General features: G+C 43.8%; 1 protein-coding gene and 1 long non-coding RNA gene across 3 annotated transcripts in view; one reads left to right on the top strand and one right to left on the bottom strand.

The window, feature by feature from the left end:
- LOC141103125 (uncharacterized) overlaps positions 1 to 2,543 on the top strand; it is a 46,617-nt gene extending 44,074 nt beyond the window's left edge. The window contains exon 4 of one of the 2 annotated variants that reach the window (XR_012235253.1): positions 1,859 to 2,543. This is a non-coding gene — a long non-coding RNA (uncharacterized lncRNA). The remainder of the gene's footprint in view (positions 1 to 1,858) is intronic. The other variant, XR_012235252.1, reaches the window with a different exon arrangement.
- Positions 1 to 23,726, bottom strand: part of LOC141103124 (pre-mRNA-splicing factor ISY1 homolog) — a 143,824-nt gene extending 120,098 nt beyond the window's left edge. Inside the window, exons 1-2 of the mRNA XM_073592385.1 lie at positions 23,635 to 23,726; positions 3,422 to 3,521 (exon numbers count right to left, since the gene is read on the bottom strand). Coding sequence (XP_073448486.1) covers positions 3,422 to 3,467 — 46 coding nt within the window. The 5' untranslated portion in view covers positions 3,468 to 3,521; positions 23,635 to 23,726. The remainder of the gene's footprint in view (positions 1 to 3,421; positions 3,522 to 23,634) is intronic.

Raw genomic sequence — 23,726 nt, 5'->3', positions numbered from 1 at the left:
TCACCTCAGGTTGGGCTCTTTTACTGTTTAGAGAAACCTGATTCAGTGCTTCCATTACATCCCTGCTCCTGCTTGTAATAGTAAGTTGAGAATTCCAGTTAATGTCAGGCCTATTGAAGTCACCCATAATCAAAAACTCTCCCTTCATTGCAATTTGGGTTATTTCATCAATCAACAAGTTATCATAATCTTCAGTCTGTCCTGGGGGTCTGTTTACAACACCAATTTTAAGAAAATATTCCTCTCTGGTTGAAAGGCAGATCCAGAGGGTTTCAAGTATTTAGTTTGTTTTTTTGAATTAATGTTAGCGTTATGCTATTTTTGACATACATGGCAACTCCACTTCCCCTCTTCCCTACTCTGATGTTCCTGTATAGTGTGTACCCTAGGATGGTTATTTCCCAATCATTTGAATCCCTAAACCATGTCTCTGTAATTGCAGCAAGGTCCAAGTTGTCCCTAGATATAAGATCTGTCAGCTCAGAAAGCTTGTTGCCTAAACCACGGGCATTAGTGCACATGACATGAAAAACACTGCTATCTACTGCTTTATTCTTACCACCAGAAACTTCAACTTAAGTGACCACCCCATCATCCCAGTCCTTAGCAATACAAAACCTCAAATTCTTCCCCTATTACTGTCCATGGTAGTGAAACTTCACCCCCTCCCCCTTCCCGGATCACAGGTTCCTATGTTGCTCCCCTGGCCGGACATTCCATGTACTGTGGTCAGAGAAAGCTCAAACCATAGTCTAGTCTCATCAGTGAAGGGTCTAGGACACAGAGTGCCATCCAATGCCCAGCACCCCGCTGCCACTCTGCTCTTTCCATGATGCCCAGCCGCCTGCAAGTCACACAGGGGGGTGGGGTGTGCTTTGGGTACCAGGAATTTAAAGGTTGCCATTCACTATTAGGCCTCGCTCAAATTTGGAAATTTGGGGTCGAGAGTGGAATCACCGCCATTCCAAATTGCACTGCAATCCTGGGAATATGTAAAAAGGTCCAGTTTGGCTGGGATCGTCACTCTTGTGCAATGCTTGTTGAGGGAAAGCTAGATGAGGGAACAGTGGGAGGTGAAGGGGGAGCTTCAGCTATGTCTGCAACACCCCCACCCGACTTTTTCTGAACATTATCCCCTCTACAGCCGGCCATTCACCACCTTTGGCCCCCTCCTCCGCCATCCAGCACAATACGGCCCACGCCATACAACAGCCTGAGCCTATTCCACCTCCCCGCATTCTACTCACCACTTAGGCCTACACCATCCACCACACCTTACCACGGCCTTCTCATCACTACCCCTAGCTCTCCATCCCTCTGTCCTCCTTACCTGCTCGACTGTGCTCTCCCTGGAGGCCATCATCCCCACCGGACCGTTTTTCCGGCACCTCACACGGGCAGATTCCTCTCTCCTCTGGGCTTGGCCTCCTATACTTTACACTAGACAAGGTGGCTGCAGAAACAAACTGCTGTGTATAAACTGTATTAAGCTGTTCATTAAGGCAGACATCTATGGCGATGAGTGGTATTGCAGATGTGGATAACTCCATAGCACAGTTTTATTATATGTAAAATATAACACTTGTGTGGGTACAGTATTGCATGGCAGACATATTGTCAATCAAAATATTTAGGCCTGAAAAGTGACAGTTGGTGTAATGTCATAAGCTGTGACTGGTTGCAGGCCGAGGCTGTCTCTCAAATCACTTCTGCACTGGGAGCTGACTGAGTTGCAACGTCAGAGCTTTTCTCCTGATATTCACTGCAATTCTTATCATTTTTATTAATATTTATTTCTATTACTATCATACTTTTATTGTTTATTATTATTATTATTAATATTATATATTTTTTTTAGCTATTTTTAGATACACCAGCATTTAACACCATCAGGATGCCACGACCTTCACGTCGCAGATCCCGCCAAAGGTGTTAGTATGAGGAAGGTCAAAAGTCTATTCGTCCATTGGACGAGGTCCAGAGCGCAACGTTGTCGGAGACAGGACGACACACTCATCAACAGGAGCCGTTCACCAAGAGACTTCAACAAGGCTGCTGAGCACCACCATCAGCCATGGAGCAGCACGGCAAGGACAAGATAGTGTGTTCTATTTGTCTTGCAGGATATGAAGATGGTGAGGACACTATAATTCTGAACTGCACTCCTATATTTTATGTGCAACTTGTCCAATTTGCCGGGCTGCTGTTCCCAACCAGCAACAGCACTGGAGATTCCAGGGCCGGTTTGGAATTGAGGAATTTATATAGAATGCTTGTAGTGGTTGATGATTTGAAAAAAACAAAACAAAAAAAACTATGTAAACTAATGTAAATGTATAGTATAACATATAATTTCTCTTTATACAGGATACGTATAGTAAATGGTGCTTTGAAAAAATAAAAAATAAAAAAGTGAAAAATTTTTCAGTCTGTGCAGAATTTTAAAGGGTGCCCGATCTCAGGACACACCAGGAGGTGCGTCTGAGCACAAACACACACTTTTTTTTTTTGTGTGTTCCTGCCCATTGGGTTGCCCTATGTGCATGAATATAGCAAAAAAGATGCCACAATTTTTAAATCACAGCCCACCAAAACCCATGGTACTGAGGTACCCTGCATTTTAGCAGGTGTGAACGTATTTGCGTCATGCTGCAAAGAAAGAGCAGCACCTTTTTGTGTGGTGTGGGAAAACGCACAATTTCTCACTCATTCCTGCACCACACCTGGTGTGAACAAGCCCTGAAATGTAGTATGTGAAGCAGAGATCTGTGCTCAGGAGGTTGTGATGCAGAGTTGCCTTTTACCTGTAGAAATACACCCACTTTATTAGGTACACCTGTTCAATTGCTTAGTAACACAAATTGCTAATCAGCCAATCACATGGTAGCAACTGCAATTAGGTATGTAGATGTGGTAAAAACGACTTGTAGAAGTTCAAACCAAGCACCAGAATGGGGAAGAAAGGAGATTTAAGTGAGTTTGAACATGGCATAGTTGTTGGTGCCAGATGGGCCTGGTCTGAGTATTTCAAAAACTGCTGATCTACTGCGATTTTCACGCACAACCATCTCTAGGGTTTAGAGAATGGTCCAAAAAAGAGAAAATGTCCAGTGAGCAGCAGTTGTGTGGACAAAAATGCCTTGTTTATGTCAGAGGAGAACGGGCAGACTGGTTTGAGATGATAGAAAGGTAACAGTAACTCAACCAATCTTTACTGCCAAGGTATGCAGAATACCATCTCTGAACACATCGAACCTTGAAGCAGATGGGCTGCAGCAGCAGAAGACAACACCGGGTGCCACTCCTGTCTGCTAAGAACAGGAAACAAGATTAGAAAAACATTGCCTGGTCTGATTTCTGTGGGTAATGAGTGAAATAAACAAGACATATAGGAAAAAATAGTATTTTTATAACAGCTTACCTGAAAAATCCTTTTCTTTGAAGTACATCACGGGACACAAAGCCATAGTAATTACTATGTGGGTTATAGGCCACCTTCAGGTGATGGACACTGGCACGCCCTAAATTAACGAAAAAAACAGTGGTAAAATTGCGCTTGCTCTGAAGTATGAGCTGCTAACACAGCAAAAAGAATAATTGCTAAGTGAACCAATAAAAAACAAAAAGTGTAGCGCTAAATGAAAATACACCCTCAATGTATAAATTGTGAAAAAAATATTAATAAATGAGTGTCCAGTGCTTTCAATAAAGAACAAATGTCCATCAAAAACAAATTGAATGTCCTTCAGTGAACCAATAATTAAAATCCGTAAACAATAAGGACCCTGAAGGTCACCACTTGTGAAAAAATGTGCACAATGCCATCACCAGCGTGTAACTCCATACAGACTGATATAAAATAATACACAGCTGGTTACTATTAAGTCCGTTATATGTACATATTAGATCTTATTGGATGGTAAATATAGAGACCAATTCGATACACCGCGCCACAGTGTCTTCAAAAAAACGTGCAATGCCCACAGCCAGTGAAGATGGAGGCTTACCGGAGGGTTTGAACCCAGAACAGCATATAATGTCAGGGTCAAACCAGCTTGTATTGCAGCTGGATTGTTGTCAGCTTCCTGTATTCCTAAACCTCTGTATCATTACTTGGATCTCCTGTTCATTGACCCAGTTCATTCCAGACCTGTTGATCTCCTCTCCTGGCTCAACCCCTGGCTTGCTCCTGGATCTTCCTTCTGCCTGATTACCAGTGCATAACTCCAACTTGCTTTATGGACTTTGCCTCTGCCTGATTACCCGTGCATGACCCCGGCTTGCTATATGCCCATATGCTGGGATAGTTAACGCTACATTTGGAGAAGACACTTTCATGAAGCCCCCTGGGACTCTTCCATCTCCAGGCTGCCGAGGTCTTCCCCCCATTGCCGGTGTGCAATACAAGCTGGTTTGACCCTGACAGTATATGCTGTTCTGGGTTCAAACCCTCCGGTAAGCCTCCATCTTCACTGGCTGTGGGCATTGCACGTTTTTTTGAAGACACTGTGGTGCGGTGTATCGAATTGGTCTCTATATTTACCATCCAATAAGATCTAATATGTACATATAACGGACTTAATAGTAACCAGCTGTGTATTATTTTATATCAGTCTGTATGGAGTTACACGCTGGTGATGGCATTGTGCACATTTTTTCACAAGTGGTGACCTTCAGGGTCCTTATGGTTTACGGATTTTAATTATTGGTTCACTGAAGGACATTCAATTTGTTTTTGATGGACATTTGTTCTTTATTGAAAGCACTGGACACTCACTTATTAATATTTTTTTCACAATTTATACATTGAGAGTGTATTTTCATTTAGCGCTACACTTTTTGTTTTTTATTGACGCCCTAAATTAAAAAGTGCACTCCCTCTATAACCCCTCCCACTGGTGGGAGTACCTCAGTTTTGTAGCAAAGCAATACACGTGTATACCAAGAAGGGAGGGACCCCTGTGTCCTGTGATGTACTTCAAAGAAAAGAATTTTACAGGTAAGCTGTTACAAAAATCCTTTTTTCGTATCTTACATCACGGGACACAGAGCCATAGTAGTTACTATGTGGGATGTCCCATAGCAATGTCAACTGAAGGGAGGGAGACACAACAAAGTAGGGCACCAAGAGACTAGAGGGCTCATACTGCAACCTGCAGTACACTGCGCTCAAAGGCGATGTCCTCATGCCTTTTACATCTACTTGATAGAATCAGGTAAATGTATGGACTGAAGACCAAGTTGCGGCCTTGCAGATTTAAGCCATGGAGGCTTGGTGATGCACTGCCCAAAAAGTACTAAGAACCCTGGTGGAGTGCGCTTTAATATGAAAAGGAGGAATTTTCCTCTTAAAACCATAAGTTTGAACAATCACTTGACAAATCCATTTAGGAATAGATTTCGATGATGCCTGTCCTCTTTTAGGACCATCTGGCAACACAAACAAAACATTTGTTTACGAATCTGAGCGGTCACTTTCAATAGACCTTAATAAACCAATACAGCTCCTTACAAGAAAGAGCAGCCAACACGGATACTCTTCTTGCAGAAGATATGGCAACCATGAAAATTATTTTTCCCCTGTTAAGAGGACCAAGGCAATATCTCGTACTGGCTCCAAAAAAAGGCTGCTTCTATAAGCCAAAAGGACTAAAATTAAGTCCCAAGGGTTCAGGGGTGACTAAACTGGAGGATTAATCCGCGTTACCCCCTGAATAAAGTTACGAACCAGAGAGAGAAGCAAGTGGCTGATGAAAAGAAAGACCGATAAGGCCGACATCTGGCCATCGATAGTACTCAAGGCCAACTTCAATTCTAATTCTATCTGTAGGAATTCAAGGATCGTACCTATGACATATTTCCTGGGGTGCCAACCCCTGGATTTACACCAGGAGACATATGCCTTCCAGATTCTTGACTCTGGAGGCCGGCTTCCTAGCATTTACCCAAGTAGAACTACTGAGGCTAACAACCCACGATCTTTCAGAATGTGGGTCTCAATAGCCAAACCGCTAAATTCAGCATTTGTAAGGTAGGATGGAATACCGGACCTCGCGAGAGAAGGTCTGGCCATAGTGGTAGGGTCCCCCACCGCCATCTTTACGATCTCGGCAAACCAAGATCTCCTGGGCCACAAGAATCACCTCCTTCCCTTCTTGCTTGATCCTGAAAAAAAAGCGCGGAAGCAGCAGAACAGGAGGGAACACATAGATCAGTAAAAAACTGATCCCACGGAAAAAAATTAAGGCATTCGTTTTGTATGCCTTCGGATCCCTTGTCCTTGACACAAAATTCCACATCCGGAACTCCCCATCTTCTGGTATATCAACAGATACATGTCGGGGTGAAAGGACCATTCTCCCAGGAACAATTGTTGGTGACTCAAGTAGTCCGCCTGTCAATTCCTATTCCTGGAATGAAAATTGCTAATAGGCAAAGAATGTTGTTTTCTGCCAAGATAGAATATGATCCACCTCTTTCTGGGCCGCACAATTTCTCGTGAATGATAAATCCACAACTGTGGCAATGTCGGATTGGATCCTGATAGGGCAATTCCGTAGATTGAGCATCCAGGCCTCGAGGACCAGGCGTACTGCCCGAATCTCTAGAATATTGATGGACAAGGTCATCACTGATTTGGACCATTTCCTTAGGACAGATGCTTCTTCCAGGACTGCTCCTCAGCCCAGAAGGCTGGTGTCTGTTGTTACCACCTTCCAGGTAACTGGTAGAAAGGATTCCTCTTTTTGAAGATTCTTGGATATCAACCACTAATTGGGGCTCTGACACACATTGGGGGATAAACGCATTAGGAAGCCCAGAGCTTGGGCCTTCTTGTTCCCAGTTGACAGGATACTGTTTTGCAGCAGTCTTAAATGAAACAGTGCATAAGGAACGGCCTTGAAAGAAGCCACCATCTTTCCCAACCAATTCATGCAAAGCCGAATAGAAGGATTCTTCTTTGACTTGAGTAACTTAATCAGTTCCCTTATGGAACTGATCTTTTCCTGGGGAAAAAAAACATCCTCTTTTGAGCTGTATCAATGATCAGCCCCAAGTACTGCAATCTCCTTGATGGATTTAATGAGGATTTCTCTAGGTTGAGAATCCAACCTAGGTATTCTAGGTAGCTAACTGCGATGACCAAATTGAATTAAGCGGGCTACCGAATTGATCTATGAAGAGAAGATCTAAATAGGCTAGTATTGTTATACCTTGAGCCATTACCCTGGCTAAGGGAGGAGCCAGGACCTTTGTAAACACTCGAGATGGAGTAGCTAGACCGAAAGGCAGAGCTACAAACTGAAAATGAATATTTTCTACCTTGAAGCGTAAATTTCTGGTGAGCGGGGAAAAAAGCATCCTTGATGTTGATTGACACCAGAAGTTCTCCCCCTTGTAGGACAGAGACTACCGATTGACTCGATGCGAAAAGAACAGATATTCAAACCCGGTTTAGATCTTTGAAATCTAAAATGGGTCTGAGAGCCCCGTACGGTTTTGGAACCATAAAAAAGGTTTGAAAAACCCTAATCCTTGCTCTACCAAGGGGACCACCGATACCGCTCTTTGAGACAAGAGATGATCCAAAGCTAGAAAGAGAGACTTCTTTTCACTGGATCTCTGGGATCGTTTTGATCTGAGAAAACGAAGAGATGGGAACTCTGACAATGTTCCTGACAGTCCCTTGAAAACTGTAGAAGCCCCCCCCCCCACTCAAGCGAGCGGGGGCACCCTTTCATAAGGCTTTAGTATTTTGTTTTGCGGGTTACCTCCCCCAGGTCCTCTTTTGACCCTGGGACTGACCCTGAGGTTTACCTCTTGAATCCTGTAGGTGGAGGCCGTCGTGACTGCCTGGAGGCAGATGCCCCTGGCACTGGAGAAGAAGCACATTTAAAAGAAAAATACTTAAACTTCTTAACCAGAAAAAAGGGAATTTTCCCATTAGAAATTCTTTGGATATACTTATCCAGATTGTCTCCAAATAACCGTTCACCATAAAAAAGGAAACTGGCCAAGAGCTTTTTGCATTGCGCTTCGGCTGACCATCTTTCAATCATAGGATTCTATGCACATGTACCAGCCTTAGCATGAGCCGTGAGGCTTGGAGAATAGAATCTTTCATAGCATCAACTGTAAAACGGAACACTTCTGATATGCTGGCCAAACCCTGGGCCTGCTGATCAGGAATAACTTTAGTACCTCTATAAACTGGTTCTTTGGACTGAGATACTCTGAACGCCAGCGCAGGTTTGAATGACTAAACCTGCGATCAAAATATAGAGTTTTTTTTTTTTTTTTTTAAAAGAACTCCAACATCTTATCTGTTGGACCCTTTAGCATATGAGCATTGTCTACTGGACAAGTCAGGTTTTTGTTTACAGAGGATATAGCAGCGTTAATTGCTGGAACTCCCCATAAAACCCTTCCTCCATAGAATAAAGTATTGAGAACTTTTTCAGAGGAAAAAAACTGTTTATCTGGGTGCTCTCACTCAAAATACACAAGCTTTCTTAGCCATGAATGGATAGAAAAAGCATGAACAGATTGGGGGGGCTTTTAGTGAACCCAAAGCAGAAGTGGGCTCATCGACTGACTGCGTCACTGGCAGTAAACATGTGGAGCGGACAAATTCAGTGAGCGACTGTAAACAACCTTTCCTGCGAGCTTGATACTTCGCATCAGGTTCTTCGGAAGAGGAGACATCAGCCTTTTCCTGGTCCTAGAGAGAAATTTGCCATCTCTCGCACCCTGTTCCTCAGTATGAGGGTCCTGAGCAATGGTCAGGGACCTGTTACGCTTAGTCCCACTCTGGGATGCGATTAAAGCATCAAACTTTTACTTCAAGCTTAAAATGGTTAAAGAAAAAAACTCCTTAGTAATATACACAGGGCCTGCAGTGTTTAAGAGCAGCTGCAACACTTGCCCCTCCTGACGGCTCACCGTGACCAGCCATATTACTCTCAGGGGAGGATACCATCTTACTGGGATGGATCTAGGCTTCTGTACGACTAGATAAGTCTTTCTAGAGCCCAAAGGTGTTTTTACCCCCCTTCTGCCATAGCCCAATGCACAAAGCAGAGGTACTACCAGAAGGAATGCATATACTGCTTGAGCTATAGTCCAGCACAGTTGCTGCTATTAATGCCCAGCCTGATGCAGCAGTAAAAATGTGGAAATGCCTGTGTCACCAAACCTCTTAACGCCACCTTTTGCTCTTGTGTCTCTCCACAGCCTGCAACACAAAAGGTGCTTTTAAAACCTTGCCTCCTCGTGTTGGGCGTCGGAGGACACCGCCAAGCCCCGCCCCCCGCATTGACTACAGCTCTTCCCCTTTTCCTTTTTAAAAAGAAAACTTTTTCCGGCGCGAGCGTCGGACTATGGGAATGAGCAGCATGGCGGGGGGGGGGGGTCTGTAAGCTGATCGCGCTAGTTTTCTTCTCTCTCTCTCTTTTTTTTTTGTTCAAAAGAAAAACTTAGAGCGCTTCTTCCCCCATGAAGAGGGGAGGAATGTCAGCACAGGGGGGCAATAGGGGGGAGAAGAACCCCCCCCAGAGCTTAGGGCGTGCTGCTGTCTGCCTGGAGGAAGAAGCATCTTAGCTCTCTGACACAGCATGTTCTCTCAGCGTGAGGCAGTAAGTGCTCAATACAGCACCCAGTGGTGACACATAGGCATGACAACATTTACTGATCTTAAAGGAGACATTCATAAGAAAATTAAAAAAAAATTCTTAGAAAACTCCTTACCTTTCCCGCCGCAGGGTTTTCTGTGGTAAACCAACAGACGCAATCTTCACCCTTCACGGTGGGTTCCGTTAAACCTTCAGGAGCTGGGGATCCTCAGGAAACCCACTATCCTGGACCTGTAACAGCACCTCTGCCAGTACAACTTTATGGCCTTACTACCAAAAAGTACTGGATCCCGGGGTCCAGCTCTCTAAAAAGAGAAACATTTACAGGCAAAACCTTGTTTCTTCGGATATGAGGCCTGGGTACCATTCAATTTGGCCAAAAGAGACACTTTGAATGGATCCGGTCAGCATGGCTAGCCCCAGCAAGGATTGCTCCAGAGGAGCTCAGCACAGCACATCTTTACTCGTGACCAACACCTTAGACACTGGCGAAAAAACTGAGGTATTCCCACCAGTAGGAGGGGTTATATAGGGAGTGCACTTTTTAATTTAGGGCATGCCAGTGTCCATCACCTGAAGGTGGCCTATAACCCACATAGTAATTACTATGGCTCTGTGTCCCGTGATGTACGATAAGAAAATAGGATTTCTATTTGATATGCATTTTCATACAGTAAGTTTTTTCCTCTTTACTGCATGAAAATGGACAAATGAGAAAAGGCCTTTAACCCTTTCACTGAATTAATCTGTATTCACACAAATGACCAGTGCCATTACCAGGGTCATCTTTAATATTGATTAGACCCTGGGCAACCATTTTCTTGGTTCCCCGCCTGCTCTTAGACATATAACAAATAGCAGGAAGACTTGAATTCAGTTTACTGCAGCAGATCAGGCTGTGATTGGTTGTCAGAGGTTACAGCATATCATTACCACTCACTGACTGGTTGCTAGACATTACTGCACATTATTACTGCTCACTGTTTAGTTGCTATAGGTTACTGCTTATCATTAAACAATATTAGAAAATGCGCTGGTAGGTACAAGTAAAAAAAGCAGCTGGCAAAAATTGTCAAACTTTATAACAGTGGTAATTGTGTACATTGCCGTGCTAAAATGTGATAATAAGCAAACGTGACTCAAATAAGGTTAAACAATATAAAATAAACACAAGTGCATACAGTATGTGAGGAAAAAAAAATCATAGTTGGTTTTACACTATGTGGATTCTTCCAGTTTGATTTTATGTGGAATTTCGTGCATTATATGGTTACCATTGATTGGAAAAACGAGATATACTGTTGAACCCCAGCCAATCAATATGAACCAGATTTCTGCTTGATGGGATTGTCATATACAGGCGAATTTGACTCTGTATATAAATTTAAAAAATCAATCAGCGCAAATCTATTGTGAATCACACTAAATAAACAAATATAAAAAAAAGATGATGAATACGAGACAAAAACATATACAAAGTAGCTGCTAAAGTGTTTTCACTCCAATAACAAATTATTAAACAAACAGTGCTGTGCTACTACTGAAAATAATTAAATCAAGTGCTCCTCAAATGATCAATGAAGACATGAACAATCAAAACAATTCCAGTCCATGAACAAGTGACATGAATAAAATGAAGTGTGACAATTAAAGAAAGCGATCCACCATTCTTGTGCAAATAAATCCCGAAAGTGCTTATGCTCTCCTCCACCTGCGTTTTAGGCTGCTCACCTCACTGTTTGACCCAGGTTTTAACAGCGGGTCAAACACAGCAGTTCTCCTGTGGGGATATCAAAAGAGACTGGCATGATGCTGGCACTGATAGTCCTCTATTTCTTACACATCCTCTGGTTCTCAAACCCTCAATGTGAATAACATTCAGCAAACATATAAAGAAAGAATGGCAAAATCTAGTGCTCTCTGTATAAAAGCAGTTTATTCCCATAAAAAAAAAATAATAGGGGGCAGAGCCTACATGCTGTCATCACACCGCAGCTATTCCGTATACTTTGTATCCATGCTTGTACTAAAAATGTCTTTTAGTGCCATTTTTGTAAGTATGTTTACTCATTTTTTATGGGACTAAACTGCTTTTATACTGAGAGCACTAGATTTTGCCATTCTTTTTTATATGTTTGCTGATTGTTATTCACATCGAGGGTTTGAGAACCAGACAGAGGATGTGTAAGAAATAGAGGGCTATCAGTGCCAGCATCACACCAGTCTCTTTTGATATCCCCAGAGGGGAACTGCTGTGTTTGACCCGCTGGTATTACAGGGGTCAAACAGTGAGGTGAGCAGCCTAAAAGACAGGTGGAGAAGAGTATGAGTACTTTCTGGATTTATTTGCACAAGAATGGTGGATCGCTTTAATTGTCCCATTTAATTTTATTCATAAGTCACTTGTTCATGGACTGGAATTTATTTGATAGTTCATGTCTTCATTGATCATTTGAGGAGCACTTGATTTAATTATTTTCATTAGTAGCGCAGCACTGTTCATTTATTGATTTGACTCTGTATTAGAGTCCTCGTGCTCTGGTAGGAAGGAGTCCACTTCTTAGGGTTGGTGATGGTTTACATGGTGATTGCCAAAGTGAATTGTACACTTCCTCCCTGCAAAGTGTCACTGCAGTGTTTTGAAGAGTTTATTTGGATTTTATGATTTTTTTTGGTTTCATCTTATTTGAGTCACATTTGTTTAATATCACATATTAGCGCAGCAATTTACACAATTACTACTGCTTCTCATTACCGCTCACTGTTTCGTTATTAGAGGTTACCAGCATATAATTACCAGTCATTGATTGGTCCCTAGAGGTTACTCCAGATCACTATTGTTCATTGGTTGCTGGAGGTTACCACACATCATTGCTGCTCACTGAGCAATGGAGCAATCCCAGATAATTGAGCAGCACATTAATCAAGTGATTAGATCCAGCCCTCAATACACAGCTCTTCACTACAGGGTGCACTAGTCTCGATGAAACTGTCACAGATGGAGTTGTCTGGTTGCTCCAAGATTCCTCCAGTTGCCTTTTAGCATACCACTGCTGTCACTGGATACCAGGGTTGCCATCCTCTCGCATATTTTTTTACTGACAAAACCTAGAAAATTTACTGACAATCGGTATTTAAACAATATAAACACAATATGTACAGTGCCTTGAAAAAGTATTCGTATCTCTTGAAATTTTCCACATTTTGTCATGTTACAACCAAAACGTAAATGTATTTTATTGAGATTTTTTGTGATAGACCAACACAAATAGGCACATAATTGTGAAGTGGAAGGAAAATGATAAATGGTTTTCAACATTTTTTACAAATAAATATCTAAAATTGTGGTGTGCATTTGTATCCAACCCCCCTGAATCAATACTATGTAGAACCACCTTTTGTTGCAATTACAGCTGCAAGTCTTTTTGGGGATGTCTCTACCAGCTTTGCACATATAGAGTGACATTTTTGCCCATTATTCTTTGCAAAATAGCTCAAGCTCTGTCAGATTGGATGGAAAGCATCTGCCTGGACCATTCTAAACACATGAATATGCTTTGATCTAAACCATTCCATTGTAGCTCTGGCTGTATGTTTAGGGCCGTGGTCCTGCTGGAAGGTGAACCCAGTCTCAAATTTTTACAGACTAAAAGGTTTTCTTCTAAGAGTGCCCTGTATTTGGCTCCATCCATCTTCCCATCAACTCTGACCAGCTTCCCTGTCCCTGCTGAAGAAAAGCATCCTCACAACATGATGCTGCCACCACTATGTTTCACAGTGGGGATGGTGTGTTCAGGGTGATGTGCAGTGTTAGTTGTCTGCCACACATAGCGTTTTGCTTTTAGGCCAAAAAGTTCCATTTTGCTTTCATCTGACCAGAGCACCTTCTTCCACGTTTGCTGTGTCCCCCACATGGCTTATTGCAAGCTGCAAACAGGACCCATTATGGCTTTCTTTCAACAATGGCTTTATTCTTGCCACTCTTCCATAAAGGCCAGATTTGTGGAGTGCACAACTAATAGTTGTCCTGTGGACAGATTCTCCCACCTGAGCTGTGGATCTCTGCAGCTCCTCCAGAGTTACCATGGGCCTCTGGGCTGCTTCTCTGATTAATGCTTTCCTTGCCCAGCCTGTCAGTTTAGGACGGCCAAGTCTTGGTAGGTTTGCAGTTGTGCCATACGCTTTCCTGTTTCGGATTATGGATTGAACAGTGCTCCGTGAGATGTTCAAAGCTTTGGATTTTTTTTTTTTATAACCTAACCTTGCTCTAAACTTCTCCACAACTTTATCCCTGACCTTTCTACTGTGTTCCTTGGCCTTCATGATGCTGTTTGTTCACCAAGGTTCTCTAACAAACCTCTGAGGGCTTCACAGAACAGCTGTATTTATACTTAGATTAAATCACACACAGGTGCACTCCATTTACAAATTAGGTGACTTCTGAAGGCAATTGGTTCTGCTAGATTTTAGTTAGGGGTATTAGAGTAAAGTGGGCTGAATACAAATGCATGCCACACTTTTTAGATATTTGTAAAAAGTTTTGAAAATCATTTTCCTTCCACTTCGCAATTATGTCCCACTTTGTGTTAGTCTATCACATTAAATACATTTACATTTTTGGCTGTAACATGACAAAATATGGAAAATTTCAAGGGGTGTGAATACTTTTTCAAGGCACTGTAAACACTGACAATACCCAGAACAAGCAATTGAAATGGTTTACACCTACAAAGTCAACACAGTGTGACCCTGAGATACAGTTTAAAAACAAGTTCTGCTAAGCATGCCACAGAGAGTAGTGGGCATGACCAGATTGTGTATAAGAGTGGCTTCAAAGAGGGCGATAAAAAAAAAAAAAAAGAGAGAGGGTGATTAAACAGAACCACCCCTTGACCACCTACCTTTAAAACGAACATAGCAGCTGCTTCGTTGACTACACATGCCCCGATGTCAATGCTTAGCTTCTGAGTGCCGCAATTTTAACTCAACATGTGAAGTTTCACAGGTGCCATCCCCTTGCCCACTAAAGTCAGTCGCTGCAGCCACAAGCACTATCTTCTCCTGAATGCCTGCTAACTGCCACTACAACGTGATCCACTGTGGATAACTTTATAGTGGAGCAGAAGGGACTGCAACACATGTGAAAGAGGCCTAGGCCTTTGTGGTAAAAGGTCCACTTTAAGCCACAAAAGGGCTTGACCCGACTCTCAAATACTATTTTGTGAACATACATTATAGCTTGTTTTGAGACTGCATCCCAGTATGGTCAACTGATGAGATTTTGGGATACTCTGCATTCCCCGAAACACCAAAGGGTTGTGCAAATTATTTACTGCTAGACATACTACAGGAGAGGGTCAGAGACTGCAGACGTAATACAGGAGATAATAATCAGACTGCAGATGTCCTACAGGAGATGACCAAAAACGGCAGATGTTCTACAGGAGATGACCAGAGACTGCAGATCTACTACAGGAGGTGATCAACTAAGTAGCCATTTTGAAATTCTACAGAATCAGCAATGAACAGCTAGCTATACAGTTGGTAAATAACAGGTCAGGGTTTAGGATAACAGTCCACAAGCAGTGTATGGGGAGAAGGACCTACCTAGACAATACCAGTAAGATAACCCTACAGGTCCAGCACTATCTTTCCACTTTCCTCATTAACCATAAATCTGAAAGAGTTTTTGACTCTTCCATACTCTGCTAATAAAAATGTTGGTAGAGATTATTTAACTTCTGGGAGACGAGAAGAGAAAACTTTAAACACGTGGGGGTGACACAGATCTATGGATCCTTTCACATACACCAGCCCTGCTGGTACTAGGCAGGTGCCAGTCAGGGCCCGTATAATATTTTCATAGGCCTGTACTGTCATAACCATTTAGAGGAAAAACAACACATATCTAATACAATTCATTAGAAGAACAAAATTGAGTTTTTAGAAGCAGTGGGAGGGGAGGGGTCGTTTCTCTGGCTTACCATTCTCACCGGGGAGCCCGAGAAATGATCCAACCGGTTTGCGCAGCTTGCCACAGAGGACGATTTGGTCTCTCCTAACCCCTATGATCTAGAAGTCTGGAAGTGACGTCCTGATGTCACTTCCAGTCTAGGGCGGATGTAAACTATTTTTTTTAAAGCATCAGATTTTTTTTTTTTTTTTTTAAATTTTATTTGATGCTTTAAAAAGGGTAAGAGGAGAGGTGTCTCCATAAAGAGGACCTGTCATCCCTTATTTCTATCACAAGGGAGGTTTACATTTCTTGTGATTGTTATAAAAGTGATCCAAAAAATTAAAGGGGTTGTAAACCCTCACGGTTTTTCACCTCAATGCATTCTATGCATTGAGGTAAAAACGGGATTTTTAAAACAGCTTACCTGTAAAATCCTTTTCTTTGAAGTACATCAGGGGACACAGAGCCATAGTAATTACTATGTGGGTTATAGGCCACCTTTAGGTGATGGACACTGGCACGCCCTAAATTAACAAGTGCACTCCCTATATAACCCCTCCCACTACTGGGAGTATTCAGTTTTGTAGCCAAGCAATACACGTGTATACCAAGAAGGGAGGGACCTCTGTGTCCCCTGATGTACTTCAAAGAAAAGGATTTTACAGGTAAGCTGTTTTAAAAATCCTGTTTTCTTTTTATACATCAGGGGACAGAGAGCCATAGTAATTACTATGTGGGATGTCCCATAGCAATGGCAACTGAAGGGAGGGAGACACAATAAAAGGTGGGGCATTAAGAGGCCAGAGGACTTATACTGCAGCCTGCAGTACACTACGCCCAAAGGCAATATCCTCATGACCTTTTACATCGATTTGATAGAATCTGGTAAATGTATGGACTGAAGACCAAGTTGCGGCCTTTAAGATCTGAGCCATAGAGGCCTGGTAACGCACCGCCCATGGAGGCACTAACAGCCCTGGTGGAATGTGTTTTAACATGAAAAGGAGGAACTTTCTTCCTCAGACCATAAGATTGAACAATCACTTAACGAATCCATTTGGAAATAGATTTCGATGCTGCTTGTCCTCTTTTAGGACCTTCTGGCAGCACAAACAAAATATCTGTTTTTGTGAATCTGAGCGGTTTCCTTAAAATAGGCTTTAACCGCTCTTACTACATCAAGGGAATGTAGTGCCTTCTTTTCCTTAGATCGAGACTCTGGGAAAAAAGGCAGAATAATATCTTGGTTCAAATGAGAACCGGTCATCATTTCCGGTAGAAATTTAGGATGAGGCCGCAATACCACCTTATCCTTATGCATGATTAAAAATATGGCTCTTTACAAGACAGACCTGCCAATTCCGATATTCTTCTTGGCAGAAGATATGGCAACCAAAAAGACTATTTTTCTTTAAAAGAACTAAGGGAATTTCCCATATAGGTTCAAAAGGCTGATTCTGTAAAGCCGACAAGACTAAAATTCAAATCCCAAGGATTTAGAGGTGCCTTGACAGGGGGATTAATTCTTGTTACCTAAATTCCTAAATAAAAGTACGCACCAGAGAGTGAGAAGCAAGAGGCCGTTGAAAAAATATTGATAAGGCCGAGACCTGGCCCTTGATCGTACTCAGGGCCAGGTTCATTTATAATCCCAGATGCAGGAATTCAAGAATCCTACCTATGACATACTTCCTGGGGTGCCAACCCCTGGGCTCCATACCAGAAAATATGTGCCTTCCAGATTCTAAGTAACTGACTCTGGAGGCCAGCTTCCTAGCATTAATCAAAGTAGACACTACTGAAGGAGATAACCCACGATCCTTTAGAACAGTGTTTCTCAACTCCAGTCCTCAAGGTGCCCAAACAGGTCATGTTTTCAGGATTTCCCTAAGATGAAACAGCTGTGGTAATTACTAAGGCAGTGAAACTGATCAAATCACCTGTGCAAAATAATGGAAAGCCTGAAAACATGACCTGTTGGGGCGCCTTGAGGACTGGAGCTGAGAAACACTGCTTTAGAATGTGGGTTTCAATAGCAAAACCGCTAAATTTAGCGTTTGAAAGGTAGGATGAAATACCGGACCTTGAGCTAGAAGGTCTGGCCATAATGGCAGGGTCCAAGGGACTTCTACTGTCATCTTTATGATCTCGGCGCCACGCTAGGGCCACCAGAATCACCTCTTTTCGTTCCTGCTTGATCCTGAGAAGGCGCGGAAGTAGCAGAACTGGAGGAACGCATAGATCAGAGAAAACTGATCCTATGGGAAAACCAAGGCATCTGTTCCGCACGCTAGTGGATTCTTCATCCTAGACACAAAGTTGTCGACTTTGTTGTTAATCTGGACGCGAACAGATCAACGTCCGGATAATCCCATTCTTGACATATCAAGAGGAAGATGTCGGGGTGAAGGGACCATTCTCCCGGAAACAATAGTTGGCGACTTAATAGTCCGCCTGCCAATTCTCTATCCCTGAAATGGACATTGCTGATAGACAAGGTATGTTGCTTTCTGCCCAAGCTGGTACATGATTCACTTCTTTTTGGACTGCACGACTTCTCGTGCCCCCTTGTCATTGATGTAAGCCATAGCCGTGGCATTGTTGGATTGAATCCTGACAGGACAATTCCGTAGCCTGAGCGTCCAGAATTCCAGGGCCAGATGTACTGCCCTAATCTCTAGAACGTTGATGGACAGGGTCCTTTCTGGTTCTTGGACCATTTCCCCTGGACAGACGCTTCTTCCAGGACTGCTTGCCAACCTAGAAGGCTGGCGTCCGTTGTTACCATTTTCCAAGATACTGGTAAAAAAGGAATTTCCATTTTTGGAGGTTGCTGATATTAACCACCAATTGAGGCTCAGACACACCTAGGTGGATGAGAGTATTGGAAAAAAAAAAACCAAAGCCTGAACCTTCTTGTTCCAGACCAACAGAATAGCGTTTTCTAGCAGTCTTGAATGAAACTGCGCATAAGGAACAGCCTTGAAGGAGGCCACCATTTTCCCTGACAATTTCATGCACATCTGAATGGAAGGATTTCTCTTTGCTTTGACAAGTTGAATCAGTTCTTTAATGGAACCGATTCTCGCCTGGGGTAGGAATACCTTCTTTGTATGGCAGGGGTGTCCAATCTTTTTTCCAAGAGGGCCAGATTTGATGAATAGAACATGCTTGAGGGCCGACCATTTTGCCTGACATTCTTAAACCATTAAAATTTGGTCTAAGTGTGTCTATCCGAGCACTAATACACGGCCCAACAAGAATTCTCTTGCCTTTGTGCTGTGTGTGGTGAATAGATGAGCTTGGGCGTGTTATTTGGATATACCGGATTTAATCTGCTTATAACACGCACCTTCACTTTAAAAATGAAGTTTCAGGAAAAAAAATCTTAAATTTTAAATAAAGAACTGTGAAGCAAAATAAGGGTCAGTGCCCATCAATGCAGCCTAATCAGTGCCCATCTGCGGCCCCCACTCCATTGCCATGAATGTGGCCCCCACTGTATTGACATGAATGCAGCCCCCACCGTATTGACATGAATGCAGCCCCCACCGTATTGACATGAATGCAGCCCCCACCACATTAACATGAATGCAGCCCCCACCACATTAACATGAATGCAGCCCCCACCGTATTGACATGAATGCAGCCCCCACCGTATTGACATGAATGCAGCCCCCACCACATTCACATGAATGCAGCCCCCACCACATTCACATGAATGCAGCCCCCACCACATTCACATGAATGCAGCCCCCACCACATTCACATGAATGCAGCCCCCACCGTATTGACATGAATGCAGCCCCCACCGTATTGACATGAATGCAGCCCCCACCGTATTGACATGAATGCAGCCCCCACCACATTGACATGAATGCAGCCCCCACCGTATTGACATGAATGCAGCCCCCACCGTATTGACATGAATGCAGCCCCCACCGTATTGACATGAATGCAGCCCCCACCGTATTGACATGAATGCAGCCCCCACCACATTCACATGAATGCAGCCCCCACCGTATTGACATGAATGCAGCCCCCACCGTATTGACATGAATGCAGCCCCCACCGTATTGACATGAATGCAGCCCCCACCGTATTGACATGAATGCAGCCCCCACCACATTAACATGAATGCAGCCCCCACCACATTCACATGAATGCAGCCCCCACCACATTCACATGAATGCAGCCCCCACCGTATTGACATGAATGCAGCCCCCACCGTATTGACATGAATGCAGCCCCCACCACATTCACATGAATGCAGCCCCCACCACATTCACATGAATGCAGCCCCCACCACATTCACATGAATGCAGCCCCCACATTCACATGAATGCAGCCCCCACCACATTGACATAAATACGGCAGCCCCCACCACATTGACATGAATGCAGACTCACCATTGCTGTCAGTGCAGCCTGATTCATGTCCATCTGCAGCCTTGGAGGAGACAGGGAGGGGGCGGGACGAGCGCCAACAGATATACAGGAGAAATTCCTGTTTACACGGCGGCCTCTTTAATTGAAAGTCCCGCCTCCTATGATGGACAAAACAATTGTCCAATGGCAGCGCAGGAGACGGGACTTCCTTTTACACAGGACGCCGTGTAAACAGGAAATTCTCCTGTATCCTGTACGGCGCTTGTCCCGCCCCCTCCAAGGCAGCCAGCATATCTATCTTTTATGGCCCCCGGCGCTCGGGGATTCGTTGGGGGCCACAAAAGATATATATGTCAAAATTACCAGGCGGGCCGTCCGAAACCGGACCGCGGGCCGCGATTGGCCCGCGGGCCGGACTTTGGACATGCCTGTTGTATGGTATCTATGACTAGCCCCAAGTACTGTAATCTCCTTGATGGTTTTAAGGAGGATTTTTCTAGGTTGAGCCAACCTAGGCATTCCAGGTAGCTTACAGCAGAGATTCTTTGGTTTAGGCCAGAGACTGATTGATCTACTAAAAGCAGATCGTCTAAATAGGCTAGGACTTATGCCCTGGGCCGTTAACCTGACTAAGGGAGGTGTCAGGAATTTTGTGAATACCCGTGGAGCAGTGGCTAGACCAAATGGCAGAGCCCCAAACTGAAAATGCGATTTTCTACTTCAAAGCGTAGAAATTTCTTATGAGCGGGAAATATCGGCACGTGGAAATCTGCATCCTTGATATTGATTGATGCCAGAACTCTCCTCCTTGCAAAATGGAGACCACCGATCGGATTGACTCCATGCGAAAGGACCAGATATATAAGTGCCGGTTCAGATCTATGAGATCTAAAATAGGACTTACCTCCCCGTTTGGTTTTGAAACCGTGAAAAGGTTTGAATAAATCCCTGAACTCTGTTCCTCTAAGGGAACCTCCAATATCACCTCTTGAGATAAAAGATGATCCAGAGCTAAAAAGAGACTTTTTTTCCCCTGGAATTCTGAAACATTTGATTTTAGAAAACGGGAATTCTCGGGACTCTAGTTTGTAACCTAGAGAAACTGAGGAAGCCCCACCACTGTCCTGACATTGTTCCTGCCAGATTTGGAAATTGCAGAAGCCTTCCCTCCACCCGAGCGAGCGGGGGCGCGCCTTCATAAGGAGGCCTTAGCATTTTGCTTTGCAAGCTACCTGCCCCAAGACCTCTTCTGGCCCTGGGACTCTTGGTCTTGACGGTGGCAGGCTGTCGAGACTGCCTAGGGGCAGATGCTCCTGGTACTGGAGAGGAAGCATGCTAAAATGAGAAACGTTTGCACTTCTTTTATTGGCAAAAGAGAACTTTTCCCATTAGAAATCCTTTGGATATATTTATCCAGATCGTCTCCAATAACCGCTCACCATGAAAAAGCAAACTGGCTAGGAGTTGTTTACATGGTGCTTCGGGTGACCAATTTACCAGCCACAGGACTCTGTGTATGTACTAGTCCCAACATAAGCCGTGAGGCTTAAATGATAGAATTTTTCATTGCATCCACCGTAAAACATAGTGCATCTAATACGCCATCCCATTGTTGGGCCTGCTGATCAGGAAGAATCCTAAGTATCTCTACAAACTGATCCTTTTATGGACTGAGATACCCTAATTGCTGTAAGAATCTGCTGCGCTACTGAACCTGCCAGAGACATGTTGTTCTTAACCACTTGCTTACAGGGCACTTAAACCCCCCCTCCTATCCAGACCAATTTTCAGCTTTCAGCGCTGACGCACTTTGAATGACAATTGCACGGTCATACAACACTGTACCCAAATGACATTTTTATCATTTTTTCACCACAAATAGAGCTTTCTTTTGGTGGTATTTGATCACCTCTGCCGTTTTTACTTTTTGTTAAAAAAAATGAAAAAAAATGAATTTAAAAAAAAAAAAAAAAAAATTATTTTTTTATATTTTGTTATAAAAAATTTAAAACAGGTAATTTTTCTCCTTCATTGATGTACGCTGATGAGGCGGCAGTGATGGGCAGCACTGGCAGGTGGCAGTGATGGGCAGCACTGGCAGGTGGGCATTGATAGGTGGCACTGTGAGCACTTTTAGGTGGCACTGATGAGGCGGTCATCGGCTTTTTTTTCTACTCGCGCTGTCAGCGTGAGAAAAAAAAAAAAAACACGATTACCGATCTTTTGTTTACATCATGTGATCAGCTGTCATTGGCTGACAGCTGATCACATGGTAAGAGGCCGGGACCGGCCCCGGCCCCTTACTCGGATCGGTGATCAGCCAAATCTCAGTGACTCGGTGATCACAGCACGCGCCCTGCAGGGCGCACGCAGGGAGCGTGCACAGGGGAGGCCGTCATATGACGGCCTCCCGGGAATGCAGGTCTGCTCTGTGGCCGTCATTCGGCCATAGCGCGGATGTCTAGGGGTTAAACAGGAGTTCCAACTTTTTAACTGTTGGATCCTTTATCATTTGCGCATTGTCTATCAGACAAGTGAGATTTTTATTCACCAAGGTGATTGCAGCATTAATTGCTGGAACCTCCCACTTCTTATAGAATTTTTCCTCCATAGATACACTTTATTGGAGGAAAAAAAACAGCTTATCCAGGTGTTCCCATTCTGAATATATCAGCTTTTTTAGTCATGAATGGATAGGAAAAGCATCCCCAGACGGGGAAGGTTAGTGATCCCAACCAGAGGTGGGCTCATCACTGCACTACAGGCAGCAAAAGGGTTAAACGAACCAATCTAGTGAGGGAGTGTACCAGAAATGTGAGATTACTCCCTCCATACTAGGATCCTCAGAAGAGGATAGATTAGTATTTTCCAGGTCTCTTTGGAAGACCTTCCTGATTCCCTGCCTCTTGTACCTCAAAATGAGGGTCCTGAGCAATGGATGGGGATCTGCTATGATTGAACCCACTATGGAAAGTGATCATAGCATCAATCTTCTTTTCCACTAGAAATGGTAGAAGAAAAAAACCTCCTGTGTGATATCTATAGGGGCTGAAGTGTTCAGCGCTGCTGCAACACCAGTCTCCCCTGACGGCTCATTCTGACCAACCGCATCACTCTCAGGAGGATGACATTCTTTTGGACATGGATTTAGGTTGTTTGTAAAATAATCAAACCACTACCACTCAAAGCCTAATGTTCAAAACAGAGGCACTACCAAAGAATGCATACACTGCTAGACTATAGTCCAGCACTAAAAATGCTGCTATTAATGCCCAGCCTGAAGCAATAGTAATAATGTGTCAAAGGAAATGCCACCTCTTTGCTCTTGTGTCCCTCAACAGCCTGCAGCAGCACCCAGTGTGCTTTTAAAAACTTCCTCCATGTGTTCCTGGCGTCGGAGAACGCTGACGCTGTTAGCCCCGTCCCCCCACGCTGTTTTACGGCTCCACCCTCCTTTTCAAAAGGACGGGTTTTCCCGCGCGAGCAGCGGGCTATAGGTTTCACTGGAATCCCGAGCCGGTCCGGCGGGGGGGTAAAACAACCGCCAGGCGGCTGCAGCGTTTTTTGTTTTTTTAATTGAATCCGGGCCTTTAATCCCCCAGAAGGGGGAATCCCAGCGCAGGGGCTACCGACAGGAGGACAAGTTACCCCTTCTTACCAGAGAATCTTGCTGCTTTGCCAGAGGAGAAGGAGGAAGTGTTCGCTCCTGACACAGTGGCTGTTTCCAACATGAGGCGGTGAGTGCTCAAT

Source organism: Aquarana catesbeiana, linkage group LG07 (genome assembly GCF_042186555.1).
Source record: "Aquarana catesbeiana isolate 2022-GZ linkage group LG07, ASM4218655v1, whole genome shotgun sequence".
NCBI classification, from domain to species: domain Eukaryota; kingdom Metazoa; phylum Chordata; class Amphibia; order Anura; family Ranidae; genus Aquarana; species Aquarana catesbeiana.
Note: the sequence above shows the minus strand (reverse complement) of the source record. Positions and strands in the feature narration are given on the sequence as shown.